Source organism: Dromaius novaehollandiae, chromosome 2 (genome assembly GCF_036370855.1).
Source record: "Dromaius novaehollandiae isolate bDroNov1 chromosome 2, bDroNov1.hap1, whole genome shotgun sequence".
Classification (NCBI taxonomy): domain Eukaryota; kingdom Metazoa; phylum Chordata; class Aves; order Casuariiformes; family Dromaiidae; genus Dromaius; species Dromaius novaehollandiae.
The window spans coordinates 41,953,273-41,971,666 of record NC_088099.1 but is presented as its reverse complement, the minus strand read 5'-3'; the positions used below and the strand labels follow the sequence as shown (position 1 = coordinate 41,971,666).

Genomic DNA, 18,394 nt, shown 5'->3' with positions numbered 1-18,394 from the left:
GGCCCCTTTCAACCTATATTATTCTATGACCCTATAATTCTATGACATTATTTTACTAGACAATAAACCTATTTTCAAAGTTTATCCTACTAAATGCAACATGTTTAGCCCCCCCCCTTAACAAAAACACAAAAACAAGTCATCCCAGACAACTTTATGCTGGGACAAGTATTATCTCATCTCATCTCACGACTGTCATGAAAATGGTATGTTTTGACTGATTTAACGCAAATAGGATGATATCCTGACTGATTCAAATTGGTATTACTAGATCCAGGTACTATCAATCCACTGACACAGATACATCTGGAAATTTATGCATGATATCCAACGCTATCACATGGGATTTTGTGCCAGAACCAAATACATCCAGGTGTTGAAGCCATGTACTGGCTATACCTGCCACAAAGGGAATGTTAGATTTAAAAAGTTAACTTGTGCTCCCAATTCATATTCCTCATCCCCATTTTTGTGACTGTGAAGTAATAAACTTAAAAACAAAACAAAAACAAAAAAAACAACTACACCCCCACTCACCTTCATCTTTAGAAATAAAGAAGCAAGAGCAGTAGCCTCCTATGCATCTACCACCAACGCAATAATAGGCATCTACAGCCTAAACATAGCAATCTGAAGAACCAGGTATCAGTATCATATTCCTTGATTTTGATACTTTGAAGTTTGTGGATATTTTTTATTAAAACAAATAAGTAAATAATCAGTGCCAGTAGCATGAATCTAGTTTCAGTTTGGATTCCTGCATGCAATGATATCCCCTTCACAATGTCCAGCTTCTGCTCTCAAAAATTTACTGAGAGTTCCCCAATATTTTTTCCTCTTTTTTAAAGTATGCAGTGCTTTTTAACTAGTATGATAATTAAATTACAAAATGAAATGGATGCAAGAAAAAAGGCACCTCAAAGAAGATCAGAGTATGAACCACCAAGATGCCAAGTTTCCTGCAGCAAGATAATGAATAATCACAAGTTGCAAGTACAGTACATTTTTAAGAACAAATATAATTCCACCGACAGAATACAAGAACCAAGGTTGTGATGTTATTCCACTATTTCCTTCTTAAGTTTAAACTTACCATAGTTTTTTAAAATGCTGGTTTTCTCCAGTTAGAAAAACCAGCAACCCTGGTACAACTACTATTTCACTACAAATTCCCAGTAGCCTCTGAGATTACATCTGAACTCTAACAAGGCCAAACTTCCTATGAAACATGCTTACTGGATGAAAACAAGTTAAATAACTGTGAAAACAGATGTTGTAACAGAATGACAAAAGCCTTTACAAAGCTGATCATCAAAACTTCCAGTTTCTTACAGCTGTTTTTCTGGACAGAATATCATCCAGCTGTATAAAATGATGCAAGTGAAAAAGAGTAATTCAGCGTCGCCAAATTATTCAGCAACACACAATACTGGAAGATGGCTGCAATTTTTACAACCAGGTATTGACGCCTGATTCTTTGTAGACTGGACAGTGCCTGCCAAAAAAGAAGCATTTTGAGAGTACGGCAAAAATGTCCTTATTTAAGAGTTAAGTAAAATTTCTCTCACTTTGTGCTTGCAGATGAAAGGCAGAAAATGCTTTTTCCTACAGACTTGTAGCTTACACTAAGGCAAATACCCTTCCCTTTCCTCGTAGGGGCTAAGGAGCAGAGGTCAGCATCTTAGTACAGTAGCCAGTGGAGCAGTCACAGCTCACAAGCTGCCCTGAAGCCTCATCTGTCACATGCCATTTCCAAGGATGGCCTGTCACTTAACTAAAATAAATACACATAACTAACATATAAGAACTCATGGGCATGTCAGGTCACACAAGGACTTTTTTTTTTTCCTATCCTCTCCATCATAAGATACATGATACTGATACATGTCCAGCCACATAATCACGTAATATACACACCTGCTCAAGTGATATGATTAGCAAATGAAGTTGTTCAGTAGGCGTGAATATTTGATACAGACACTGTAATTTAAGGCAAACAGAATTAGCTGATCTACTCACACAGTGGTTCCACGCAGAGACACTAGAGTGTTTGTCTGTAAGTAACTATACCCCTGCTATCCAAGTTTCTTCACTATGCAGGTGATACGACAACCCTAGCCATCCATCACTATCCCCCCAACACCTAGATAAGAGACAGTATTCTGCATTAAGAAATTTTACTAAGCCTGCTACCATTTAATATTTTCCAAAACACCTTCAACCATACTAAAATATACTATTTTATATTTTATTACTTTCCTGTCTTTGCCTTAAGAATTTACATACTTTGGAAGTATTTTATGGTGAGTAAAACAGAGTCAGGAACATTTTAGAACTGCTTTAAAAATATATTCTATTTTCTGTCACAATGAAAATTCTGAGGAAAATTCTCCCAACACCCATGCACACATTCTGTCATCAGTTCTGACTATGTGGATGAATTTCATGTCACAAAATTCCTGAGACAGTCTTTGTCTCTTCACAAACTTACACCAAAGGATGGCTCCAAAAGCATCTGGTCAGCTTCATCTTGGTTATGCCTACGTTAACAAGAAGTATGGCACAACAGAAACAGATCAGTGGGCCAAAGCAGGTGATGCCAAGGCTCCATAAGCAGCATGTGGGGGTTACTACAAAATAGATTCGGTCTGGTCTCCTGGGATAGACAGGTCTATTTCCTCATTTGGTTTGAAATTATCTGAAAGAAACTTATCCTGCTAGCCTCTCCTTCCATGGCTACAAGCCCCTCTACAAAGGGCTGTCCTTTTCTGTTTTACAAAGGTGATCATAGTTTGTAGGCACACTCAACAATATACTCACATAAGGCCTCACACACAAACTTTCTTGCCTGCTTGGGTCATTTCCACATGATGCACCACTGCCTGCTGTTCAACCACCCGAAGTACATGGGGTGAATGACTACAGCAGCTCTTCTCAGAAGACACCCTGAGTCTGTTTTCCAGATCTCCTTTTCCCCAACATGAGACAACCAGTAACAGATATACAATTTGCAGATGCAGACAGGCATCACAGAAGCTGTCTTCTGTGGGCTGGCAACATGACTTTTCAATGATTGCATAAAGTCTGACAACCACGTCCCTCTTTTCAGACAAGTGGCCATCACTTTGCAGAGTCTTGAAAACCCAGTAATCAACCAGGCTTGGAAAGGGCAAAACAGTGGCTGAGCTCATGCTCCAAGGCCTCTTCCTTTTGGATAATGTGCAGGGACATTGACAAAGTCAGCTAGGTCTCTGCTTTCTATAGGCCTCCCAGCAACTGACAGAATCAACATTCCCACCAGGTGCACAGCCCACTGGAGAACAACTACAGCTATATAAACCACAAGGGCTACCACACAGCTGTTACACAGACCTAATGGATTACAATACTTGACATCTGAGCAGGCCCCATCAAAAGGACTCATGTCTTCTACTCTTCTGCCCTCAAACTCAAAGTGAAAGCTGGCAGCTTCTTTCTAAGCAAGAGCATTAGGGGCGTTGCGGTGTACATCTGCTCCCTGAAAGATGATCCTGAGGGCTCCTGAGGCTCCATCCAAGCCAAAGAGTCCATGCCTAGCTTATCATGACCTTACCAAATGTAGAATGGAAGTCAAACTTGCATTTGGCTGTTTCACAGCAAGGTAGTGGGCCCAGCACACAGACTTTACACTGCCCTCAATACCTTCTGAATCAAAAGTACCTGTTCTGCAAAAGCAGAGAACATCTCTCCAACCAGACTGGAATAATGATGACCAGTTTCTTTGGCAGCTGTAGGTACAGCCTTCTATGCCCTGTGTAAGTATATGAAGCTCCTAGCATGGCATGTACATGAAGAATGTTATTTATTCCTTTCTTAATAAGGATCACAAATATGCTAAATATCTGGGAAGGGTAAAGGAGAAAAGTGATTAAACATTATAGGAAGATTAATAAAATATTCTCAGGCTTTCTGCCTCGTGCGTTTAATATCCCCTTTCGCAATCCCTCCTTCAATCCTTAAGACTTGTCTGCTTCACCCACTCACTTCCAAGTGACATCTGATTCGCCAACAATTTGGGGGAAAGGATGGTTACTCTGTCTCTCTTTCTCCTACTCCTCCACGTGCTTTTGATTTTTCCTGAATATTGTCATTGGCAAAACCATTTTGTTTGCTGCCTCCACAACCCTTAAGAAACTTCACAGGCCTTGGCTCAAGTGGTTTTGCTACATTTGCTGACAGGGGCTGCACTGCGCAGCTCAGAAGAAAACATGTACGTGCGAGCAGGGAGCAGCCTCCTACAATCTCTTCCAAGGCTCCGTCCATCTGGCCCCTACATAAGCCAAGAGCCTGTTAGCTCTGTTGAGTGTCCTTGATGGACCTTTTGGCCTCAGTAGTCTTCCTCTCCTCTACTGAGCACAATCACAGTTTGGAGGTACTATACCAACCACTTCCTGGATGACCCCATTAGGCATATACTGCCTCCTGCCCACTGCAACACTGCAGGTGCACACGGAGAGTGAAGGGCAGCTGCTACAGATCCTTCTTCACTGGAAGCCATGGAAAGAAAGCAAGCAAGAGCGATCATCTGCAAATAAAATTTACATAGAGGGACAGTTCTATAAACTCAGTGGAACATTTCATTCCCAAACGAGCATTTCCAGGATCAGGACATGGAATATTTGCAATGGATTTCGACACAGCTGAAAAAAAAAAATCAGAAACCCTTGTCACTAGTATTTCAAGATTATAGATTGACACTCAACAGTTGCATAGACAAAACTATTTAAGTCATTCAAGTATCCAGGTCTCAGACAGACAAAATTCCCTAAGATACCTAAAAACCTTAATCCCTGTCACTTGTTCAACAACAAAACCAAAAAAACCCTAACCAAAGTGAATGTAGCTAACTTCACTCCTAACTTTTTCTAGAGGCACAGACACATTCCAAAGTCACAGAAGGAAAGAAGTTTCCTGTTTTCAAAAGGAAAGGAATTATTTTGGGTATTGATTCATTTCAGATCTAATCAACAGTAAATGCAAGAAAGCATTGTGCACTTCCCTCACATTGGATCATGCAGCCACTGATTTGGTAACTTTTCCTGGTTCCCAGCCTCAGCCCTCTCCAGAAGGAGGCTGGGTCACCAAGCTAAAACAGTTCCTCACATGGTTGCTGCTTAGCTGCTAGACCTGAAAAAAGAAGAGGAGAGAAACTTGTGCCTGGTGGGAGCGGGAGCCCTTTAGTAACAGCCCAAACTAGATTCAGTTAGGTCTGATGTGAAATGGAATCTCAGTGCCTTATATTCCTCTATACATGCAGGATATCTAAGAAAAAAATACATGGTTTACCCAGTTACATCAGCAGGAAAACAAAGATAGACATATAGGGAAGAAAAATAAAGAGGAAGGAAACACATGAGAAAGGCAAGTGATAAACAAAGAGCCACACAGACAATGAGGTGAAGGCATCCATAAACTAATTTGGGTATGCTATTCCATGCAGCAGCAACAGCACAGCTACTTTGTTTTATCCCTGTAAAAGCACATCACAAGTACAAAAAGCCTCAAAATGCACGCACACATAGAGTGAAAGTTAATTATGCTTAACACAACTACAACAGCATAATCAATTTAGAAAGAAGAATCTCAACTATGAAAGGGAAGGCTAGGATTAGTGTGGAAACTTTAATTAAAGCCTTATTTTCCTAGCAGGCTAAGACTGTAAAGAAATATTTTCTTATCAAAACACTGAAAATTATATTCACACAAAACAATTTGTTTTTTCACCCACAAGAATTTTAAAATTATATATAAGCAGTAAGAACCATAATAAAGAAATAATTCCCATTTGGTTATTTTATAGGTAACAACAGGTTAAATCTGTAATTCTTGAGATGTTAAATCACAGGATTTAACACTTTCATCACCCTGATGAATATTCCAAAATATGCTGGGAAAAGTGCTCAGCATAGCATTTTAGAAACAACAGAAACACCAAAAAACAGGTGTTCTGATTTCAAGCACAAATAGTTCCTTTGGTGAATAAGGAACATAGCAGTATTACTGATTATATTACTTTCAAAACATTAAAAAAAACATTATGTATGCTTCAGAAAAGTTAAGATGATACATTATAAAATATTACAAAATTTAGGAAAACTATGAAAATAAATGGAAAAAAATAAGCTATATAAAGGAAATAGAATAAAAAGGTTTAAGTGAATAGGTTTCAGGCGTCACAGAAACGAAGGGATCCAATACTAATCAGAGACATCTGTGCTCAATCCGCAGCAGCAGTTCTTAGAATAGCAACATGGCAACGAGCAAGGTTTCATCATATCTCTATTTCAACCAGTCCCAGGATCATTTTTATGATCAGCAAAACTTCACAGCAGTTGTCCATTCTAAAATAATAAAGGTTGAACATGTATTTTCTAAAGAATATATACCACCAGATTTTTAACTCAACCACATAGTCTAGACTGCCAAATTCTGAATATAGGATGACAGTGAGCATTAGACAAGTTCTTTCCCTTTGCTTTCTGTAGTGATGAAGAGCTATGAGAGAAATTATCTAAAGTCTGAGGCACTGTTTCACAATTAGTTGGTCAGCTATAATAAGAATTCGATGATGTACAACTAGAGTATTTTCTGTTTGGTTTTTGACAGCATCAACAAGAAGAGTGGAAATGCAGAGTATCCTACAGGATATGCAGCAATTTAAACTTCCTGCTCAAGTTCTTCCCCTTTCATCACAAGAGACAGCCTAACCTACACTGCCTTATAAGGCACCAGCAGAAGTGGGGAGTAGAGTTATTCCTTAGAATTGTAAAAAAACACTGAACAACAGAAACACACAACCTTAAAATAGAGATATTTATGACATAATAGCAGTATGACACAATCAGATTTGAATAAAATAGAACTCTGATCGTCCTGTTCCTCCCAGAATCACGGGATTGAGGGAAGAACGGCAGAGGAACAGACAGGGGAGGTAAAAGAAAAACAAGAAAGATCCACTAAAACAAAAGCACAGATGCAGATTAGTAACTAATACTCTTCAAAGTGAACCATCTCTCAAATTCATGAACATTCTTGGATAGAAAATGTACACAGTGCCCCCCACCCCTTTGAATCAAAACTCTAAATATGTATCCAACTGAAATAGAACACTGAATTAAGCAGTTTAGACATCAACATTATAGGCAACATGTACCTGTGAACTTTTAGTCAGGGCATGTTATCACTTGCTCTAATAAACTTAGCACTATGTCCACCTGTGAAATAAAAGCAGTTCTTGACATTAAATGTTTCTGAATATCAAAAATTCTCATAACCAAACCAAAGCATAGTATTTACATCATTCATACAGGTCTTCTGATGCTGGAAGGGACTTTTGTGGAGAGTGAGCAAGAAGAGATGACTTATCTCCTCCTTCTGTTGGCAACTGGTAGCCTGGCTCACTGGTGAGGTTCAAATAGGTCTTATCAAATCTCGTGCTTGGTGTCTGAGGAAAAAAATGCAAAGCAGCAAGACTCAAGAAGTTTAAGATCCACTGGTGAAATGGCTTCAAAACGAAACACTACTGAACTAACCACTACAGTCGAACCCTGTATTCTGTTGCAGGAAAATCCCTGCATTTTCAGGAAGTCTCACTTGAACAAAACCAGATGAAATTTTGTAGGACTTTTTAAACGTTTGTAAAATTCCAAAGGTCTAAATAGAAGAATAATGTTCGCTCTGCTCACAGTCTTAACTGTGAAGTTGTGATCACATCCCCTGCAGTGTAGAAATCATGGTGCCAATCAACACTGTAAATTCTTCAGAAATCTAGCTTGAACCTCTGAGAATTTTACAGCTGCTACTTCTGCAGAACAAGAATAAAGTGTTTGACAGATTTCTGAACTCTAATTGGATAAAACTGACATATTTTCAAAACAAACTACAGTCATAAAAGGAGTCGCCTAGGTGAACATACCTACCACCTATGCTACCTCACATCAAAAAAAAAAAAAAGTCCAAGTATCACCTCATACTTATAATCACAATTATGCCATCATCATGTTAAGCTATAATACTGTAGAAATTACACAAAGAAGGTTAGAGTGTTCTTGTTAAAAAAAATCCAAGAGGTTTACATCATGAAACAATGCTTCATTTCTTCAATTCAGAAATCAGAGATTTATGGAAAAAAGAAAGCCAAAAAAAAACCCCCAAAGAACAAGCAATTAAGGCTACTGTCATGATCCCTTATACTTCTTGAAGTTTCTCTTTCAGCTAACAGAAAATGCTAATTCTAATTGATTTTTCTGTTAATCCATAATTGGTACACTTGGCCAAGCTATAGTGAAAGGTGCTAATGGCACTTCAAAACACTAATTCTTTAAGTGTTGGCAATAACTTACATAAAACACCAATAGCTTCTTGTTTCTAATAATAGCAGCTCCCCTAATGTTAGTTCACAAGAAAACATGCTTTGTCATCTTTGCAAGGGTGGGGAGAGAGGGACAAACTTCTTTAAACAGGGATAATTTCCTAGAGTGCTAGCAGACATAGGAAATCACCATTTAAACTCCTTCAGCTATCTAACCAGACAAGCTACTACGATTTAGTATTTTTTTAATATAACTTAAGACTCTCCACACTGTTTTGAGAATTTACACAGACTGATGCTTTATAATTGTTGCAGACCTTTGCATACAACCTGGAGCAGTTTAGGCACAATTATATACTGTACAAATGGTCCTGACAGTTGAGACACTACCTTTTATTACAGTTAGTAAAATATTTAAAAACACAACATTGTGTGTTCCTGGTATTTTTGTTAATGTTATTTTCCTAATTTTACCATTCCTTAGCTATTTTTAACTGACACTCTACAGAGTAAAGAATTATATAGCTCTGTCATAGCGGCAATTAGGGACCCAAAGCAGACCAGCAGCCAGTAGGGTAGACTTGGTTTAGAGAATACATTAAAAAAAAAAAAAGAATTTTACTTTCCAAGGGCTTTTAGCTGAACCTCTACCTAGATCTAGGCTACCAAACACTAGCATCAAGGCGAAGCCCTTGCACGAAAGTTTCACACAAGGACAGAAAGCTAACTTGTTTCTACAGGCTGGCTGTCTACACACTTGAAGTTGTTTCTGCCAGCAAATCATAGTTCAGTCATGTGAAACATCAGAGTGATCTCTCATAACTGTGTATCAAGCAACAGAAAAATTAGCAATACTATAGCATATAGAACAGTTAGCTTTGTCCTGAACCTTTCCGAGTCAGACTAGCACACACATTGCAATATGCTCCTGTTTCAGTCAGGCAAATTCATTATTATTCTAAAGCAAGTTGAAAAGAGCTGCTGTATCAACATTTATTCTCAAGGTCAGGCTGATTAGTTTAGTTTTCCTCAAAAATAGTTCTCATTGGTTAGTAGCTATTAAAGTTTAATTTAAAAAACCTGCTAAGTATCTGATATAAATAAGAAGCAGTTTATTTAACTGAAAGGAAATATTACCTGTAGTCAGTGAATTATCTTGACCGGATGTAACAACAAGAAATTTCAACATGTCAGAGCTCATTTTTCTACATCTCATTTTTAGTTGTAGACAATAGGTTTTCCTACTTTGTCAAGTCTCAGAAAGCTTCTCAACTGTCCATAGCTATTGACTGCAACAAAATATTCTCTTGCTAAGCAGATGATGGACAAAGTTGTCAGAAAATTTAGCCACTGATAAATTCTGAAGGAAGTCATCACTAAGCATGCATCCTAAAACAGTTTAATGAACAACCGGGCCAAACAAACAAAAAGCTTTGGAACAGCCACCTTGCTTTTTCTAAAGGTTATACTTCCATAGAGGCTGCAAACTTCGACAACGCAGGCTGTCAATTTCAAACTTGTTTTAAAACTTATTTGTAAGCTAACTTCCTTTTAAATCCTACTTAATGTTTGTTCCCATCAGAATATGAGACAATATTCATCAGCACAAACCACAGTTCTGAAAGACCAGATGCCTGCCGTGGTCATGGCAATGCAGTTGCTACTGCATGAGAGTCAAGACTGGTGAAGACAGTTATCTGAAAACAAAAGAAACACAACTGCAACCTGTGTCCATCATGGCTTGATGACAGGAAGCCAATCCTGCGTGCTCAAACAGTAAGCCACATGGAAACAGGCCACATCGCCTTGAAAAGCAAGTGAGGGACCATGCATCTGATGAACGAGAGAAAGGGGAACAAGAGCCAAGATGCAAGAAGATCAACGCAACAGCCTAGGGAAATGATCATCGGAGCAGCACTCTGAACAGATGCAAACAGAATGCGTTCAACAAGACTTCAAAAAGAAAGTTTCGGCAGCCAAGACAAAAAGATGGAAAATTCAGGAAGAGTCTTTGCTAGACAGGTAAATAAGAAAAAGCAGTATCTGTTTGGCATCCACCAATGTGATTCTTATGTAAGTAAAATAAGATCTGCAGTAAGGTCCAAATAGAAAATACACCTAGTATTTTTTGCTGATAAGAATCATGATCCTCCCCTGAAATTACTGATTACAAGGTCTTAATTCGACAACTGCATCCAAACAAAACTTAACTAAATCCGCTGGGGCCTGCATATGTGGATACACTCAAAAGATGTAGGAAATTGATTTTGAGAAACCGTAAATTACATTTCAGTTGCAGGATAACAACAGTTTAGAAGCAGATTCTGCCTTTTGTAAAGCAGATTCTGCATCATTTTTCTTAAATACGTTTGATTTCTGAAACTAAAAGTTACAGCAGTTTTTTTCCAGATTTCCAGTGAATCTAAGAAAAAACGTCAGTGCCATTCCAGGCAGTAGCAAACTACATATGTCCATGAATATCCAGCAAATTGTTTTTTGATCTCATTTCACTATATGTTTTTAAATAAAATAGTTACTTTGACAGAAAAAAAAACCCTACAGAATTACTGGCAGTCCAGTGTTTCCCCTCCTCAAAGTTAGTTGCGCAGCCTCTACGTTTTAGGAGGTATTACATATAGATATTAAGATAAATGTAGGCGGCCTACAGACACATGTGCTTTTCACTATTGCTCTGCATTAATGTCAGTCCACAATACATTCCACTTTATTTCTCATACATAAAAGCAATTAAAACTGGAGATTTAGTGTGCTTATAGAATACCATATACATTAGTAGGCTTGAAGTAATCTGCAAGTCTTCCTGCAAAGGGTGAAATAGAGTTCGTGGGCATGACCACATGCAGTTTTTACAAGGTGGTTATCTATCAGGTTACCATTAAAACACCCAAAAATACACTTTGGAAAGGATTCTTTCCACTTCATGTCAAGAGTTGTTTTTTTATTACTATTACACACTGATGTTTCCCCCAAAAGAGCTGTTTTGCAATTGTTTAAAGAACTTCTTCCTGCAACCTTTCAGGCAAGAAAGCAAGCAAAAAAAGCCTGCAACTTTGCTTGCCCTCTCCAAAATTTAAGAAGTTATCTGCTTGGCAGAAAGCTGGCCTGGAATACGTCATTTTGAAACACGTTGCGTACAATCATTTTATACACAGGAGCTAGAAGTAAAGGACATCAGAATCCAGTCCTCCAGGTATTAAGGCTGTGTAATCATGACCGGTAATCGTGTGCATAAGCTCTTTTGATAAGCCTTGAAGTTCTACCTCGAGAAGTCCAGAGAGCAAGTTTCATCCACACTGCAATACCAGTGCTATTAGATAAAAATTTTCCATGGAGCCTTCTTGGAATCGGCACTCGCAGACATCCCCAAACAGAACAGGAAAGTACGAGGCACTGACCCAGAATGTTCTAGGCCATCCTAAAATAACTTAAATAACTTACTACGACCAGCGCCTACGCATCACGACAGTTGCTAAACACTATTTCATGCTGATCATTAACCCAGATCGCCCACCAAATACTCCATGTGCGAAAATTCAACATGTATTTTTATAGGTTTAAGTCCCTTGGCAAATTTTGCCCTCCTGGGGGAATGTGAGAGCTCATCACACCAGAGAACTAATGTCCAGAAACTTTAAAATGATGCAAATCAAAAGCTTCAGTGTACTTTTTTAAAACTATCATTCAAGGAAGCCACACTAAGTTTTTCAGGTGTCAGAAAACAAGTCTTCGTGCTATACGATGTGCAAAATTTGGGATAATTTCATTTTGGACAAATCACCCTTCACTGCAGGGTAAGATGACAAATTACAAAACACTACAAAACAGGTGATACAGACAATCATCATCACGTTAGAGAAGCATCCGTATGACAGATGCCTTGTTGAGGGATTATAATATAGAAAATCAATCAGTTTTCACAGAGAACAGTCATTACAGGGGGAGTCACACCCACAGAGGCTCACACACCACTACCTGCCCGGTTTGAGCGCACAGCCTTTGACACAGTAGCCATTTCTGCTTCTGACAGAGCCTCACACACACGGTATTCACCTCACACCTTAACGCCTGATGTCTGTCCAGTAGCTTTTGGACACAAACACGGGGAGATTGGGGGGGGGGGGGGGGGGGAGCGAACAGAGACAGGTAACTTATATCGATCACCGACGGCCAGAAATGTCAGCGGCAGCAGAGCGGGGCGGTGGGCTCAACCCCCAAGGAAGCAGGCGGGCGCAAAGCCCGTGCGAGGCTCCCGCCGGGGGGAGCACGCCCCGTGGGCGGAGGCGCAGCCCAACGCCGCGCTGGGGGGCCGGAGACCCTCCCGGCGAGGCCCAGGGCCGAGCCGGGCCGCCTCACCGGGTATTTGCTCCGGCAACTCCGCCCGCGCCGGCGGGGTGGCACCGCGGCCTCCCGGCGGCTCGCCCCGGCCGGCCGGTGGCGGGGCCGCCGCTCCCCCTCCCCACGGAGGGGAAGGGCCGGGCCGCAGGAACGACGCGCGGCGGCCCGCGGCGGTCCTGCGCGCTGGACAGTGCCTCTGCCCTCGCGCCCGCCGCGGGGAGCGGGCCGCCACCGAGAGAGAGCGCGGAGGCCGCGGCGAAGGCAGAGCCCGCTCCCCCCCTCCCGCAGCCCCCGCCGGCCTCGGCGGGGCTCTTACCTCTGCTAACATTATTACCCCGCTGCGGAGTCCCCGCGGCTCTAGCCCCGCAGCATGGCGAAGCCTCGCGGCCGCGCGGAAGACTCCCCCCCAGGCTGCGGGGAGGCGAGGCGAGCGCCGCCAGCTCCCTGCCGCCGCCCTCAGCGGCCGCCCGCGGCCCGCAGCCCCGCAGCCGCCCTCGCAGCTCGGTCCGGAGAGGCCGCCATCTTGGGGAAGCTACGTGCGCCGCCGCCGCTCTGCTGCCGGCGCGCCCGCCCATTGGGGCTGCGGGCCGCGGGGCCGCCCCCGCCGGGGCCGGCCGGCCGGCCGCGCTTTTTCCCCTCCCCTCCGCTCCGCTCCCCGCTTCTCGCCTCTCCTCTCCGCCTAGGCCCCGGCAGCGGACAGCCGAGCTGCTTCCCCGCGCCGGCCGCGGCGCCCGTACCTGGGCCGCGGCGCCCATGGCCCTGCGTCACGGTCCTGCCCGGCGCTTCCGCTGCGGCGGCCCGGGGAGGCACCGCGAGGCCGGGCCAGGCCCGGGGCCGGTTACCCCTGACGGGCCGCCCTGAAATACTCCCCAGCCCGAAGGGAGAAGCTGAGGAGAGCAGAACTTGTAACATTGTTTTCAAAACCAGCGGGCTGCTTTTTTTAACCCAGTCTCTAGTGAGGCTTTGTGTTTTTCCTGTCCCTACCCAGCTGTGTTTTGTCTCTGAGCTCTTTGGCACCAGACGACAGTTTTGAGGACCCAGATTCAAATATTTTCTTAAATGTTTTTTGATCGAGCGGCATGTCTTACACACCAGTAATGGATGCAGGACTGCATGTCTTTTGATGCTTTAGATATGTAGAAAGTGAGATACATATGTGCTTGCTTTATCATTACCTATATTATTCTTAAGTAGTAGCCTAAACTGTGGAACTGAGCACGTCTTTTCAGAATCGGGGCCTTGTATAGGTACCAACCTAGCGAGTCACTGCTCCTGAGAGAGCATCTTCTGACAGCTCAATATTTGAATAAATGTGAGGTTTTCTGTGTTAAATTTGGTGCTTTTTCCTTAAGCACTATTCTGTTTTTCCTATCAGGCTTCAATGTTATGAAGTTAATCTTAGGTTAGTTAACCTTGTTAGGAAAGTAGAAACAAGTTGGTATTCTGTGCATTGCTGGTAACAGAAATTGTGCGCAAAAGGAGAATGACCAGTAGTGAAGATGTCAGAAAAATAACACTACTACTATAATGTGGAAAAAAAATATTCAATTTAGGATTTCTTGCCCTCCCAAGTAAAAGCAAAGCCCTGCTTTGTTAATTGTAGAGATGCAAAGAGGTACAGGTTACTCTCATGGCTGATGGGTGTTGGAGAAGTTCTCTAATTTTTCCAGGAAATGTAAACTAGCCATTCAAGTTTGCCCACTTCTTGGTTTTATTCACGAGTATTACTGAGTTTCATTTTTACTCAAACAACTGATTTTTCCCCTGTTGAAGACCCAGCTGTTAGTCATGTGAATCTCACTTTCAAAAAAAAAAAAAAAAAAAAAAAAGCCCCTCAGAATTCATAATGCTTTATTTGCCTTTTTTAAAATAATGTTGATTCTTTTTAAAGTATCTGGTAAGGTGTGCACTTCTGAGTCTGTATTTTTGAATGCTTGGTGATATTCTTTTCTCCAAGTTGATCCCTCACAGAAAATCCAAATGTCACAGCACACGGAACTGTGCTTTCAACAGTTTGGATAACAATATCAGAACCATGCAGTGGTCTTGCATATGGTATTTCACCATCTTGGTAAATTAAAAATTGTTCAAAAACATTGAGCAATGAGAATTGTGAAAAATCAATTTGATTGCATTGCTTTGGTCCCCTGACGTTTAGATAGATATAAAAGCAAAACATATGCTATAGATATTTGTGTGGAAGACACCCATGTACATGGCTATAGTTCTCTGCTCATGGCTTTCATCATGCTTTATTGCACTCAGCTAAAAAATGCACTGTTGCTCAGGTCTGTGGTATAGAAACCCTGAAGGGAGCCGTAATAGAGTGCTTAGCAAATCATCAGTTGTGTAATTATGTAAAAACGGAGTGTGAGCACGTCAACAAATACTTAGCTAGGGTAGGAATAGAATCAAAATACTTAAACACCCACAGTTTGTCATGTCACTTAGTCATAAATGCACTCTCTGGGTGAGGCACAGGATCATCCACTGATAAGAGAAATTACTGAGCTTATAAAATGTAAGTGATAAACAGGATGTGAAAGTCTCATGATTTTCATGAATATATAAAAATGATAGTGACATTGTGTTTTCCTGTAGTTGAACCAAGATGATGTTCTAGTAAAAAACAGTGTCTGTTAGCATTGCATTTCTTTACCTTGTATGCTTAAACACATTAAATAAGGTTTTCAAAATAGACAATGACATAATCTCCTTTGAAAACTTATTACAAATCTGTCCCTATATCCTGAGTGTGGTAGGTGCAAAAAGAAGAGACAGTTTTATGCAAAACTCATGCAAAAGTTACTGATGTTTGTATTTCTAAAGGTTACAGGCTAAGAATGAACAATAGGAATGATACTGTAGGATGTAGTTCATTAATGTCTCAAATTCTGATGTAACTATTTCAAACAATCGAGGGAGCTCTAAGAAAATTCTTATTTCACAAAGGTCTTTTTCACTCCCTTCTGAGTGGATTTTTAAGAGAGACTCTAAGTTCTGATGTAACTTATCATTCACAAGCTCTCTCAGCTCCTCCAGCACGTTTCCTTTCCTCACAGAGGTAGCAGCACTTTTGACCCTTCAGCAGCAGTTTGGAGCCTAGGTCGTCCCATCCCTCCCCTTTACTGCGCTCTCTCTCTCTCACCCCCACCCCCACCCCACACACAAAATAAACAATTTTCCAGAGCATAGTTTTACATGCGCAGCTATTTTTTCTGTCATCAAGATGAAGTAGTAACTAATATTTTGTACTTCAATTTGAATTTGCCCCTACTTCTGCTTGGGATTCAGCAGACATAACAACATGCTAGTCAGGGAAGCACCCTCCATTCTTATATTGCTGGAATAAACCTACAAAGAGTGGTACTCAAAACTGTTCCCTGTTTTTATGCCTGTTATCATAGCCTTAATATTGATGCAAAGTAGTTTTTCATGTTACAATCCATTATTCTGATTCTAGGTTACCAGCTCCACTTCAAAAGGCAAAGGCAGTGTAACTGCAGCAGCAGGAAGGAGGCAATGAATAAGGACAGAGCCACACCAAGGTAGTCTCAAGGCAAAACAGAGGCAGCACCACAGAGAGCAGATAACAGAAAGCAGCAGCTTGGAAAGAGAGTGATATCCGGGACTTGTTAAATTAGGCTGCTGGGAGCAGCACAAAGGAGGAAGGGAAAAGAAAGCTGTCTGTCACTGAGGGATTAAATAGTTGCATTGTATCTTGCCATTCTTGTAGTAAACTGAACAAGTGCATGTGCAAAACTCTGGGGGGCAGAATTACTAAATATGAGCAGGGCTGGAAACAAGGCTTTGACAGTTACTAAAAGGATTGTCAATGCTATTTGGTAGGCCAGAAGCACTTGAACACTCATTTTCCTGAGACCATCTTCAAGTGACAATACTACTATTAGACTTGATGAGTCATTCACAAGAGTCATGTTCCCTATGCTTTATCCTTGTGTATTCTTTATACTGTAGCTTGGTACCACCATTGCGATTGAACTACCCTAGTTACCAGAAACAATGTAGCCATGCTCATCCAGGCAGAACAGCATACTCATTATTTTTCCTGTCGCTTAAATATAGGCATAAGCGCTCTGCAGAGAGTTTTTTTAGGGCAAGTATATATACATATAATCAAATACAAATGTTGCAGAGGGTTCTTGTACCCAGTCCTTTCTTAAAATTTTCAGAGAATTTTTTTTCCCACAGACCCATTTGAGTGCCTAATTCAATTAAAAGCCTAGGAAGAGGCAGAGACAGTAGTGCCTTAAGGCTCAAGACTGCAAATAACTTCATATTTGCAAGACAACTCCTACTCATTGTCAAACTACTTAGTGTTCTTTACAACTGATCACAGTTTTCACTGACTGTAAACAAAGAAAATTGTCTGATGATCTAGATCCACATTTCGAAATCTCACTGCAGAGAATGGAGGGGGAGTTGCAGGGGTATCTACTGAAATTACGGGTAAATGCAGCATTAAAATCTGAAATAGAGATACACATCCCAAGCAGATCCAGCAGGAGGAGATAGGGATAGCACCTACAGGCTCTCTATCTAGAACAAAGTTGATAAAGATTTTTGTAAAGTGAGACATACTGAGTGCACTAAGTGGAAAGGAATGCTCAGAGACAAAAATACAAGTGTGAGGGGGTGGATGCAACACACACAGAAGAAGGGGCACAGGCAAGATATAGCAATAAAAGAGCAACTGTGCTGACTTGCAAATGAAACAGAAAAGAACACAAAATATTTTCCTGTAGTGAAAGGAGTGCAGTCCCAAAACCTAAATAACTGTTGACTCACCAGCTTATAAAAAATTAAATTAATGACTTAATTGCCAGTAAGATACCCTCTAAAACAGCAGTAGGCTCCATTTGGGGAGCAAAAGGATATGTGCTTTTGGCTTATACTAGAAGACAAGCACAGACTAAGGAAAGGGGAAATAACAGTCAAGGCTGGGGGAGGGACAGAGTGAATGAACAACAGACTAATTTTGCTTTACTAAGCAGTTTCATTAGAATGGTTACTATACTGTTTCTCACATCATCAGCAAGCCTGAAATTTTTAATCTTTCTTTAGAGTCATCTTTTACAGAATTGTTTCTGTGTATTATAAACTAGCCTAGATTGCCCATAATTAACTGACATAAACAGAAGTTTGACTTATATCTTCTTGTTGTTTAGGTAGTTTATGATTTAGCATGGCATTATGGTTGGAGTTTAGTTTTTTTGGTTTGGGTTTTTTGAGGGGATGGGGAGTTTGAAGAATGTGTAGTCATTAAAAGTTTCAAGTGTTCAGTGTCATTGTTTAAAAGAAATTCTGTATTCTTTGGTTCAATTCTGTTGCTTTCAAGTAAAATCGAATGACCTCAAAATGATCAACATGACTGAAAGGAGAACTCAGAGTGTCTTTTATGTGTGAAATTTGAATATTCTTTTATTCCAGGATGTTACCTATTCTAAGGTATGAGCTTGGTGTGAGCTGCTGGAAGTTTTGCTTCTGATCAAGATAACAATCTACAACTTGCAATGAAAGATCTCATTCACTTTCTGATTTCTTAATGCTTACCGAGATGCAGTGCAGACAGAAAATGGAAGGTGAAGGTGAAAGGTCCAATCTAGACAAATGAATGTTGAGCATTAGATAACTAAGTACTGAAGAAGCATCAGGTGTAATTCCTGC

At 40.9% G+C, this 18,394-nt stretch overlaps 1 protein-coding gene across 3 annotated transcripts in view; it reads right to left on the bottom strand.

Annotated features, from left to right (window-relative positions):
- The window catches only part of SNX13 (sorting nexin 13), an 83,756-nt gene extending 70,263 nt beyond the window's left edge, over positions 1–13,493 (bottom strand). For 2 of the 3 annotated variants that reach the window (XM_064506336.1, XM_064506337.1), the window contains exon 1: positions 13,444–13,493. In XM_064506336.1, the coding sequence (XP_064362406.1) occupies positions 13,444–13,461 (18 nt within the window). In that variant the 5' untranslated portion in view covers positions 13,462–13,493. Of the gene's footprint in view, positions 1–13,022; positions 13,285–13,443 lie in introns of those variants that run through there. The other variant, XM_026105028.2, reaches the window with a different exon arrangement.
- Positions 13,494–18,394: the final 4,901 nt, after the last annotated feature.